The 12917-nt window shown below is 34.0% G+C and overlaps 1 protein-coding gene across 1 annotated transcript in view; it reads left to right on the forward strand.

Annotated features, from left to right (window-relative positions):
* LOC150097919 (RING finger and transmembrane domain-containing protein 2-like) overlaps positions 1 to 12917 on the forward strand; it is a 159659-nt gene that overhangs the window by 84499 nt on the left and 62243 nt on the right. Inside the window, exon 6 of the mRNA XM_090405935.1 lies at positions 9296 to 9449. Coding sequence (XP_090262061.1) covers positions 9296 to 9449 — 154 coding nt within the window. The remainder of the gene's footprint in view (positions 1 to 9295; positions 9450 to 12917) is intronic.

The following is a 12917-nucleotide window of genomic DNA, read 5'->3' on the forward strand; positions in this document are numbered from 1 at the left end:
ATTTTTATATGGAACATTTTGAACAACTTGCTCAAGGTTCCTCCCCTTTAAAACCCAAAGTTTGGCTCAGATACGTTGACGATGTTTTCGCGATTTGGTCTCATGGCCACTAGACACTTTCCTTAGCCACCTAAACGGTTCATCTTTCGGAAAATCTTTCCTTCACTGTTTACTAGAAACCGACACATACTGGCCAATATATACACATAAACTCCTACCACCACCCAACACAAAAACTGGGTGTCATCAATACCCTAAAAAACAGAGCTCTGAAGATCTGCTCCAGTGAACAGGCACTGAAAAATGAATTTAAAGTGATCAGTAATACTTTTCAAAAAAATGGATACAGCCAAAACACTATTAACAAAATTCTCTACAAGACTTCAATAAAAAACAAAGACAAACTAGACTACAGTAAAACTATTACCATTCCCTACATTAAAGGGACATCAGACAAAATAAACAGTACTACAAAAATACAACCTCAAAGAAGCCACCTTTACACCTCTTGCAAAATTAAAAAGCTTACTCAACTCATCCAAAGACCCTCTCCCTCCGCTGGTCCACCATGGAGTATACCATATTTACTGCACCTGCAACATACCATACATAGGAGAAACAGGACGCACAATTCCGATCAGACAAAAAGAACATAAACAACACATCAAATATAATAATTATGGTGAAGCTGACCTTTCTGATCATGCTCTGAACACCTTACATAGAATTGACTGTAAAAGCACTAGTTGTCTACATCACACCAAAACATGGTATGAACACAAATTTAAGGAAACTTGTGAGATCATTATCAACCACCCCCAATCTAAACAATAATGATGGTCTAAAAATCCCATACATATGCAAGGCATATATTCGTCCCACGAATCCTTCCTCTCTAAGAACAACTATAAACAGGACTAGAAAATCCAGGATCTTAAATCCATAATAACTTTAATACTGAAAAATAGGACATCACTGTTAAGGGGGGGGGGGAATCTATGAGAAAGTTTATTCATGTTGTAATTTATAAATATATATATATTTTTTTTTTTTAAATCAAAAATCTTGTCCTGTCAGGTGTCTTCTCCCTCCAAGAGATTGACTACCAAGTGTCTCCACCATGTCCTATTCTGCACCTCTCTGCTGCATTCCTTATATGAGAGATATTCTATATTTTTCATCTACTCCAGTCTTTATCTTCCTCTCTTTCCCTCAACAGTTCCTTCGAGAAGTGTCCTTTGTAGGCAGTTATGTCTCAGAATATGTTCAAAATATCTGACTTTTCTCTTTTTAATTTCTTTCATCGGGCTCCTGTTTATGCCTGCCATCTCTAGTACCTCTTCATTTGTCTTTTTGTCTTTCCATGATATTCTCATAATTCTTTGCAGCATCCACATTTCAAAGGCCTCCAGTTTTTTCACACTCAGATTGGAGATGTCTCTACTCCATATAATATGGAGTAGAGACATCTACTCCATATTATAATGTAGACCATATATAGCATTTGGAGATTCTTAGTCTTGTTTTCAGATTTAATAATCTAGATGTTAGTAGATTTTTAATCCTGTTGAAAGTTGACCTTGCAATTTCAATCCTTTTTCTAATTTCATCTTCTGTCCTGCCATTTTCTGATCAAGTGTCCGAGGTATATGTATTTTTGCACCTGCCCTAATTTATTTCCTTTTATATTGATGCATATTTTTGGTATTTTCTTTTCTCTTGAAATTATCATGATTTTTGTCTTTTTAAAGTGGAAACTAAGGCCATACTGTTCGCTATACTTGAGGGTTTCATCTATAAGAGTTTTGAGGTCATATTTGTTTTCAGCTAGAAGAACTGTGTCATCTGTATATCTTAGGTTATTAATATTTCTTCCCCCTACAGTGATTCCTTTAATTTACTAATTTTATTAAATATTTCTTCTGTGTACAGGTTAAAGAGAATCGGAGAAAAGACGCAGCCTTGTCTCACACCTTTCTGAACTGGGAATTCTTCTGAGGTCTCTCTATTTATTCTCAAAGATGCAGTCTGTTCCCAGTAAAGATTAGTTAATAGCCTAATGTCTTTTCCATCCATGCCTATTTTTGAAAGGATTTCAATTAATTGTTCATGTTGGACATTGTCGAATGCCTTTTTGTAATCTATAAAGCAGAGATACATATCTTTTTGTTTTTCTAGATATCTTTCTATGATAGTTCTGACGTTGAAAATACCTTCTCTTGTACCTACATTTTCCTTGAAGCCACTTTGTGTATCATTTATATCTATGTTTATTTTTTTTTTTTTATTTCTTTCAAGAATAACATATAGGAAGACTTTTGAAACTTGACTGATGAGGCTGATTGTCCTGAACTCTTCACATCTTGTAGCTTTTGTTTTTTTTGGAATTGGAACGAAAATTGAGTGATTAATATCTTTGGGTAGAAATTCAGTCTCGTATATTTTATTGCATAATTTTGTTAGAAATTTCAGTCCTACTTCATCGAGAGCCCTCAACCATTCTGCCAAGATGTTATCTATTCCTGCAGCTTTATGTGGTTTTAGTTTTCTGACGGCATTTTCAACTTCATAGAGTAAAATGGATGGTCCTTCTAAATCGGTCTGTTCAGGAATATCATTTCTTTGTTGTTCATATAATTTCCTTGTGTATTCAATCCATCTTTCCATGATTTCTTTTTTATCCATTAGAATATGGTCTCTTGAGTCTCTAATGACACTTGCATGGTTTGCTGTATTTGTCCTGCTTGTCATTTCTCTGCTTCTGTGTTTTCTATCAAGGTTTTCTATATCTATACATTTATATTTAATCCATTCCTCTTTGGCTTTCCTGCAGTCTTTTTTTATTTCTCTATTCATGCTTTTATATTCAGGTTTGTTCTTTAACTGTTTTCTTTGTTCCATCAACGTTAGTATTTTTTCATTCATCCAGGGTTTATTCCTTTTCCTTTTTAATTGTGGGAGTGTATTTTTGGCTGCTTCATTGATGCTATTCTTGAATGTTTGCCAGTTCATGCTAATTTCATCAATTGGTGTTCTATTTTCTGTGTGAGTTGTGGTGTCAGACTTGTTAAGGGATTTTGTGAATTCTTTTATAAAGCAGTCTTTAACTTCTTGATTGTTAAGTGAGTCTGAATTATAAGTTTCTCTTATGAATGGTTCGCTTGGTATCTTAAGTTTTATTTTGATTTTTGCAATCACTGGGTTGTGGTCCGATCCTATGTCTGCTCCAGGATATGTTTTTGTTTGTGTTATTGCATTTAGGAATCTTTTGCTTATTATTATATAGTCAATTTGGTTTCTATAGATGTCCCCAGGGCTTTTCCAGGTATATAGTCTTCTGGGAGATTTAAACAGTGTGTTGGCAATTATTAGGTCATTGGTTTCACAGAATTGAATTAATCTTTCACCTCTTTCATTTCTGATTCCAAGCCCTTGGTTTCCATGCAAAATGAGATTTTTTCTGAGCCCACTTTTGCATTTAGGTCGCTCATCATTATAATAACATCATCTGACTTAGCACTGGAGATTGCAGTTTGGATGTCTTCATAAAATTGTTCCAACTCTTCATCTGGGTGATCTTGGGTTGGTGCACATGCTTGGATAATATACAGGTTGAATGGTTGTGCAGTTATTTTGGCTGTTATGATTCTGTCATTTATGGGCAAATGGACAACATATCCCTGTAGAGATTTTGCAATTCTATTACTTAGCACTACTCCATTAAGGTGTAAGTCACTGCCAAAGTAGATTAGCATATGATTTTTTTCTTCTTATTATGCCTGTATCTGTCCACCTCACTTCACTGATACCTGCAATATCGGCCTTCATCACTTCTAATTCCTGGAGTAGGTTATCTAATTTGCCTGCCTCGTAGAGTGTTCTGACATTCCATGTTACTATTTTCAAGAGATTGCTCCTGGTTTTCAGACCAGGAGCAATCAAATATAACAATTCAAAATCAAAAATAACAATTGTAATAATAGAAATAGGACATCACTGTTACTGGAAGGAAAACCATCTGTAAGCAAGAATGTTTATTCATGTAATCAAAAATTAAATTAGCTTGATTTTTTTTTTTCCCCTCACTAGAGGTGATGCCAGTGAGTAGTATGTGATCAAATCACTGTTTCTCTAGCTTACGGTTTGAAATGTAATGCAGCTTGTCTTGTATATTTATGTATGCTCCTGATGATGATCTTGGTGTGAAGATCAAAACGTCGGGATAATAAAAAGAGTTATTCTAACATGGTTGTAGAATCCATAATTTCAAAAACGAATGCTGATCACCGTGTAACACTAAAAGAAAGGATTCCACAATCATCTCTGTCTCCTTTCTTAAATATAGATATAATCTTAGCTTTTGACCAATTTGATGGAATCTCATATTTCCTCCGACAGTTATTTAATCATTTTAAAAATCTGATGTCAGTATTTTCCACCATAGTTCCAAAGGTCTGGATTTATGCCATCTAATCTGGTTGATTTTCTATTTTTTGATACCTTTATTGCTTCTTTTAGTTCTAATCTAATTGGTATTATGATGGTGAAGGGGGGGGGGGGTCTGGAAAGTTCTGATTAACACCTGGAACAAAAATGATGTTAAAGTAACTGATATAATCACAAGAAAGAATATACTAGAAGCAGAGTTCTGAAGGTAATTTATGTTCTTATATTCTTATATCTTCATATGTTCTTCTTGTGGTTATATCAGTTGCTTTAATATCATTTTTGTTCCAGATCCCCTTCATATAACAGTACTGTATTCTTCATTATTATTTTTTGTTATCAGATTTGGGTCATACCATAAATTCTAATAACTGTTTCTCTTGTATTATGTTGATTTGTGCTGTATCTCTTTTTTTATTGTTTAATTTCCTTGATATTTTGTAGATTGGATTTCGTCTTCAATGCATGTCTTCTATTTTATTAATAAATCTGTCCCAAGAATCTTGGTGAGCTTTCTGTAGTATGATTTTAGGTATTTTTCTTTTGTTTTTGTATATTTCTTCTGTTTCCATTGTATGTGTTTGAAGGAATGATTTCTATACCACTTGTTTTTCTTTTGTTCCATTTTCTATATCTGTGTTCCAAATTTTGAATGTTTTTCTTTTTAATATTTTATTTTTCCAAGTACTTCAGATGATCCTTCATGAATTATCTTTATCCAAGTTTTCCATTCTTCTATATCTTCATTGATTTTGGCTTCTTTTAGGTAATCTGTTAATATGATTAATATAGCATTGTAATGCTTTCTTCTTATAACAGATATACTTTGTATACTTGTTCTATTTCTTGTTTTTCCTGTTTACTTCCTTTTCCCATTTTGTTAATATTTCTATTTTAAAAACTACTAAGTAATAATCTGAAAAAATTTCATTTCCTCTGTAAACATGTACATCTCTTACACATGGAGTTAGTTTCTGCTTACTATTTTTATAATCAATGATAGATCATGTTCCTCTGCCATTCCAAGTATGTTTATTTATATTCTTTTATTAAAAAAAAAGTATTAGTTATTTTAAAATTATTGAAACTACAGAAGTCTAATAGTTCTTGACATTGTTATTCATGCAAATTTCTAAATATTTTCCTAAGACATTTGGGATTGGATTATTTTCAACTCTAGCATTAAGGGCTCCTGCTATTAATATGTAGTGATTTTTATTACATTTTTACTAAATAGCTTAAGGAAATTACAACGTACAATAGAATATACATTAAAATAAATTTTAATACACTTCCAATATTTTGGCAACGTCACGTTGCCATTTTCACAGGAACTTAAAAAACAAGACACGTGCACGCAAGAACAACACATAGCAAATGAGGACGAAGCAGGAAGCTATTCTTTCTCCTAAAAGTCCTGATGGTGCCCCTTAGCAGGCATTGTTGGTATTCTTGACCGATTGGGCTGAAGGTCTTCTGATGTAGGTTTCCCAAATTTGGGGCAGTCTCATGCAACCAAATTTGTTGAGGTTTGGATTGTTTCTTAGGGCTGAAGCTGATTCCATGAATAGCCTTTCGTATTTAAATTTACTATGGTGTATTATCGTGGCTTTCTTCCACCGTATTCTATGGCGGATATCCAGCGCATGGTCTGCAAGACTAGAGTGGCTGTATTGGTGAAACCGGATGTAGTCCTTGTGTTCTGAAATTCTGATATCAGCTGTCCTGCCTATTTGGCCAAAGTAGGACAGCTTACAGCTGCAAGGGACCTAGTATACACCAGGTAGGTCTGGGGGGGGGGGGGGGAGGTTGGTCTTTAGTGGAGCAGATAAGGGATGCCAATTTTTTATATGGTCTGTAACAAGAAGTTATCATGTTTTTTTGGATTTTTGTAATTTTTTCCGAGGTGCCTCGGATATAGGGAATAGTGATGGATTTAGAGTAATCCTTGTTGTGAAGGGGGGGGTTGTGGTTTATTGGTTTCAATATTTTTTGGATTTTTTTTGGGGGGGGGGATAGCCATTGGCTGAGAATGTGGTTTAGTTCTGTGGTTAGGGCAGTGTCATTTGAACAGATAAGTTTAGCTTATCTGTTCAAAATGACAGATAAGTTTAGCTGTTGTGTAGTGTCTTAATGACTATATTGTGTTGTGGGGGGGGGGGGTGAATGTAACTGCCTGTATGGGTGGGTTTTCTATAAACTGACAAAACCAAGGTTCTATCAGGCTGACGGGTAACTAGTGTGTCTAAGAAAGGAAGGCAGTTGTTATTTTCCTCTTCCAGGGTGAACTTGATTCTGGTGTGTTGGTTGTTTAAGTGTGTTAGGAAGGAGAGGAGTGCATCGGAGCCATGTGACGAAATAGCGAAGCCATATGATTGGTTTTTGTGGGGCAGAGTTTAAGGCTTTCTCTTCAAAAGTCTCCATATAAAAGTTGGCCTAGGGTGGGGAGAGTGGAGAACCCATGGCTGTCCCCTCTATTTGTTCGTAGAATTTTCCTTGCCAAACAAAATAGCCCGAGTTCATTATGAACTGAAATAGGGCTGTGATATTGGGAAGAAACTTAACTTGGATTAGCTCTAAGGATTCTTTGAGTGGGACATTTGTGAATAAGGAGGAGACATCAAAACTGACCATTATGTCAGTTTTCTATGCTGGCTTTGAAGTGGGCTGAATTTTTTGTGTGTGAAGGTGTGTTGCCAGTATAGTGTGAGAGAGCTTTGGCCAAATGTTTAGCTAGTTTGTATGTGGGGGAATCAATGCCATCCGCTATCGGACATAATGGCACATTTTCCTTATGTATTTTTGGGAGTCCATAAATACAGGGGGGGGGGTATGGAGTTAAATGGTTTTAATTTGTTAGTGATTTCCACAGGCCAAGATGTGCCCTTCTTAAGGAGCCTGTGGAGTTTTCTAATTTGTGAGTTGGTGGGATTGTACTCGATAGAGAGGTAAGTAGCCTGATCTAACAATAGAGCTTTCAGCTTACCTGTGTAATCCTTTTGGTTAAGCAATACTGTGGCATTCCCTTTATCCACTTTGGTGATTATTATTTCCTTGTTTTTCTTTAATTCTTGTAGAGATTTAATTTCCTTATTGGGCATGTTGGTTTTTGGTGGTTTTGCTTTGGTCAGAACACAAGCCACATCCAGTCTAATATCGTTGGCGACGTGGTTTGGAAGGTATCGTATCTGCGTTCAATTTGTATCATAATGTCTTCAGCAAGTATTCTTCTAGGTGCAGTGGCGAAGTTGTGGCCACTTGAAAGAGCGTCGAGTGCTTCAGGTTTCAAACTAATTGACGAAAGGTTGACTACTGTGTCAGTAGGAAGTTGTGGTTTGGAGTTTGAGTTCTTTTTTAGATTCTTGCCGTACTTTTTTTAATTCTTTAGGTGTGAGATGAATTTTATTGCCTGGTGTGAGACCACTGTCTCGTACTTATTGGAAACCTGAAGTGGCTTCAAAAAAGTTAGTGTTTGGTGTCTAGAGCGAGATTTCTGGACCCTGTCAAAAATATAAATATGTGTGTGTGTGTGTGTGTGTGTGTGTAGAAAGTATTTTACCTTGGGTATAATAAATGTTAAAGATACCTAAAGATAGCTAGTTTAAAAATAGCTTATCTTTAACATATATATATATATATATATGTTTATACACACATCAAATTAATAAAATAGAAAAATAATCCTTAGCCCATCCACACTAATGTACTATAACTTTACATCCTTTCTTGGGTGGAAATCATATAAAGATAGAATAGTAATCTGCTTGCTCTGTGGGTTTCCTCTCCTATGGAATACACTTCTTTCAGATTATATTCTAAGTTCCTGAGAGAACAGTTGATTTGTGGATACTTGAAAGGGGAACTGATCAAGAAAAGATGGAGCATTGGGAAAGTGGAGAGTTATTCATTGCTTATAGCAGATTCCTCAACATCTCATCCAACTTAGTTCCTGTAATTGGAAAAGTATGCCATTTGAAGTTCTGAATATTCAGGTCACCAAGGAGGATGACTGTATTGTTTGGATAGTTGAAATGCAGAAAAACAAGCCTCAAGGATAAGAAGTCAAAACTTAGGGTGGTTCCCGATTCATCTGACTTTCACTCTCTGTAATTTACCCAATGGTCTCAGATTTTCCTCAGTGCAGGCATTCATCAAGGCTCTGTATTTTTGCCCTTTTGAATTGGGCAAAGTTTATATCTTTTAGATAGTGTACTATCAGGATTCCTTCATGCTGATAGTTTGTATTTTAAGTCTTTATGTCTACATAGTGTAAAATAATGGATATTTATTACCCTTTCTTTTGAAGACTTTAGGCCATCACATCAAAACTTATTGCATCATGCATGACTAAAACTGCAGTATTTACTTAAGAAGTCCATGAGAATAACATAACTGAAATTAAGCAAAATATGCATTGTGCTAATAAACAGGAATGATATGTGTTCATATAATTTGCACTATTTGAATAATTTCCAGATTGTGTGATTCATTTTCAGTCTAAATTATTTCAGCTTGCTATATAGGCCCAAGGTGAAAATAAATTGGACAAATATATTTCTGTTTATAGCCAGAAAATTCTTATTTCTCACTATAGCAAACTCATAAGGACCACAGAAATAATTTTACTATAATCAGTTTTTATTGGAATGGCACTATATCTATTGAGCTTCAGACAGGACTTTATTATAACATTATTTGCTGTGTTAAGATTACTTCTCCATACAAAACTCAAGCATAATTACACTAAGTGCTTTATATGTAATGAATTTTGGGAGATCAGTAACTGAATTATAAAAATGTAACACAAAATAGAATTGTTTTTATTGTTTTCTTTTGATATTTATTCTAGATTAATATTCATACCTCCTTATTCAGCACCAATCAATATTTGGGAGGTCTTATGGATAGTAATGGTCACAGATTTTGTTCTGAAGTTGATTACAATCCTTATAAAAATAGCAGTAGTTATGTTACCAGGAAGGTTCATTCCATTTCAAAAGAAGGTAAGGCTCTTGTTATGATTTTGGTCCTCATTGTCTTTATTTATATTTGAGCTTATAAATTAGTATAATTGGAACTTGATTTCTCAAAAAAAAAAAATAATAATAATAAAAATAAATAATAATAATTTGTTCATTTTTCACCAGAGTTTGTAATGTTCTTTTATTTGCGTTTCTTATTCCTTAAAATTTTTGATTTCATGTAATTTTTTTTTACTTAATTTCATCTTAATTTTTATGAGTTTTTTCCCCATGGTTTTTATCTTATATTTTTTCATGAGGACTTAACAGATCAAAGCTAGATAAGGTGAAAAGGATATCTCCACACTCTAAGCAATTCAGAGATGCTGAATTTTTGGCATGACACTCAATGCTGCATAAGAAGTTTCAATGGGAAATGATAGAGGGGTCACTTAAGAGTTAATCTGTATAACTGGGAGGAGACCTCCTTGCCTTTAAGGAATGCAGAGAACCAACTGGAGCTTCTGATCTGATGTCCAATCCTCACCTTTACATTGTTTACACCAGGGGTGGCCAATCTTTTATAGTTCATGTGTCAATTGTTTCATTTTTTAGTTAAGATGCGCCATACAAACTTATACCACTTTTCAGCACTTTTAAAATATGGTAATATGGATATATTTAACAGTTATGCATAAAATGATTTATTATATATATGGTAATATAGACACTTTTAGCAGTTTTAAATAAAAGGATTTCATATAAAGACAAGATAAACATTAATTATTATATTGACTTTTGCAATTGCTTTGCTTTTGCTAAGCTTGTAATGTTTGGAGTTAAATCAGTTACAGAAAGCATCAAATAGTTTTTCAAATTTGAATCAGTTTTTAATCATTTTCATTTATGAAAATGCTTGTTCGCATCTGTATGTAGTTCCAAAATGACAGATATAACTCTGAGCAGCAAATTTTCTCAGTTCTGGAAAATGTTCACAGGGCAACGATCGCCAGAAATTAATTATATCAAAAGCATCTGGGAGTGATGGAAGTTCATTAAATTTCATTTTCAATAAAGAATTGGTTTTGAGATCAATAAGTTCCATTTGTATGTTACTAGGCATCGTCAAGATTTTTTGTTCAGTAAGTGAAAAGGGATTTATAAATGCAAGTATGCAGTCTCCTTCTTTGGCAAAGTCACTAAAACGAATGTTAAAGGACTCTTGTAATAATCTGAGTTTCTCAGTATATTCTGTAAAGTTGCCATTATTTTCAACAGATTCACTATGTTCTTTTAAATGTGGAAATTGACTTAAATCCCCATTTTCTAACTGGGAGATGAACAGTTTTAATTTCATTTTGAATGCACTGATGTCATTTACTAAGCTAGGAAGCAATTTGTCCTTGCCCTGCAGTTTGAAATTTAGATAATTGAGGTGGCTGGTAACATCAACTAAAAATGCTAAATCATATAGCCATTTCTCATCACACAACAGGGCTTTTTCCTCATGCAGCTCATTCTTCTCTTCCAGAAAATTACGAACACTTTCTTTCAGCTTCCAAAATCTACTGAGAACTTGTCCTTTAGAAAGCCAGTGCACCTCACAATGAAGGATGAAATCACCATATTCCATATCTAGCAGTTCACAATATTCCTGAATTCTCTTCTGTTTAACCCTCTTGCTCTAATTTTATTCACACACTTTACAACTGGTATCATAACATGTCTCAAATTTAGAGTTTTTCCACACAGAGATTCTTCATGTATAATACAGTGATACTTTAGTAGAGAACGACCTAAAAATCTTTCAAGTAAAGTTGCAGTCCCAGAAACTCTACCTATCGTTGACTGTGCTCCATCAGTGCACACACTGATGAGCTTACTAGAATCTAGTTGTTGATTTTCTAGACATGACTTTACTTTGTCAAATATGTCTGACCCTCTGGTTTTTCCATGAAGTGACTCAAGACTGATAAGTTCTTCAAAGATGTTAAAATTACCATCAATTCCTCTTATAAAAATGCTTAATTGGGCTACATCACATATGTCAGCGGATTCGTCCAAGGCTAAAGAAAAGAAAGCACAAGCATGAACATGGCCTTTTAATTGCTCAGTAACATAATGGGAAAGTTCTTTGATGCATCTTGTAATTGTTTGCTTGGACAGAGCAATTTGGTTTACTTTTCTTACAACATTTTTATCACTAAGACATCTTGCAAATTTTTCGAGACAGGGCTTAACAACTTCCTCTCCATCAGAAAAAGGCTTGTGTTTTTTAGCCAACACAAAGGCAATTTTATAAGATGCCTCCAGCATTGCCACACTTTCATAACTTCGTTTCACAAATATATTATGTCTCTTTTTTATTTCTTCCTTTTTCTTAACCACCTATTCTTTCTGCAACTCAGACCCAGGAACTAACTTCAGTTTTTCTTCTAATTCAGCTTGATGTTTTCTATAGTGTCTGTTAAGATCATGTCTTCTATTATCTGAAAGAGTGCTTAAATAAGAACTAATTTTCCCACAGATCATTAAACTGGCATTTGCTATCACGTTCTGCTTTTCTTATGCTCATTTTCTTTTGCAAAGTAATGGGTAACTGACTGTAAAAAAAATTATTTCAAAAAGTAAAGCTTATTATTAAATAATGTATTTAAATTATTTTATGGTTTTAAACATTATGAACATTCAAAAACAGTTCTACAAGTTTAAGATAAGATTCCTGTTTTCATGAAGGCCTAATGCAGTTCTATAAGTTTAAAAATATTATATATATATTTTTTCATAGAGTGTTTTCGTCTCTCTCTCATAATATATTATGTCCAATGAAATGCGAGATCGCTTCCTGCCATAAAACAGTCGATCAGCTGGCAATCACACACACACAACCCAAACATCCTTATTACGAAAGCTTTGCTGATGATCAGTTAAATTTTAGGAATAAATCTACTATATGTAAATAAAAAGGAAAGATATTGTATTAAAAAAAACATAAAAACACACACATACAAATACACCGAATAATTGCAGGTTTCAGTATCAGCAAATTAAGGGAGTGGGCAAGAACTTGACATACGTGTTGAAAATGAAAAAAATTATTTTTAAATTTACAGAACTATATTAAGCCTTCATGAAAACAGAAATCTTATCTTAAACTTAAAGAACTGTTAATAAAAACATATAAGTTCGAAAACACAGAATTGTTCACTCACATCAAATCAGAAGTTCATCGAACGTTATGACGAGAGTCAGCTGTAAACTGATTGCGTAACTGGTGATGCATGTCAGCATTTGCCAGTGCCTGTTGCTTCAAGATCAAACAAGTATAATAAGTGCGCACTCTAGAGTAGGTTAATTGTGTGTTTATATATATATATATATAAATCGTATACAACATTTTTTAAATTTTTTCACAGTGCACCACTTCTAATCATGCAATGCGCCATAGGTTGGCCACCCCTGGTTTACACCATTAGTAGGTATCCAATGGGTACTGAATGAATAAGGATG

Source organism: Typopeltis vanoorti, chromosome 16, assembly GCF_054136105.1.
Source record: "Typopeltis vanoorti isolate ZY-2024b chromosome 16, IOZ_Tvanoo_1.0, whole genome shotgun sequence".
Classification (NCBI taxonomy): domain Eukaryota; kingdom Metazoa; phylum Arthropoda; class Arachnida; order Uropygi; family Thelyphonidae; genus Typopeltis; species Typopeltis vanoorti.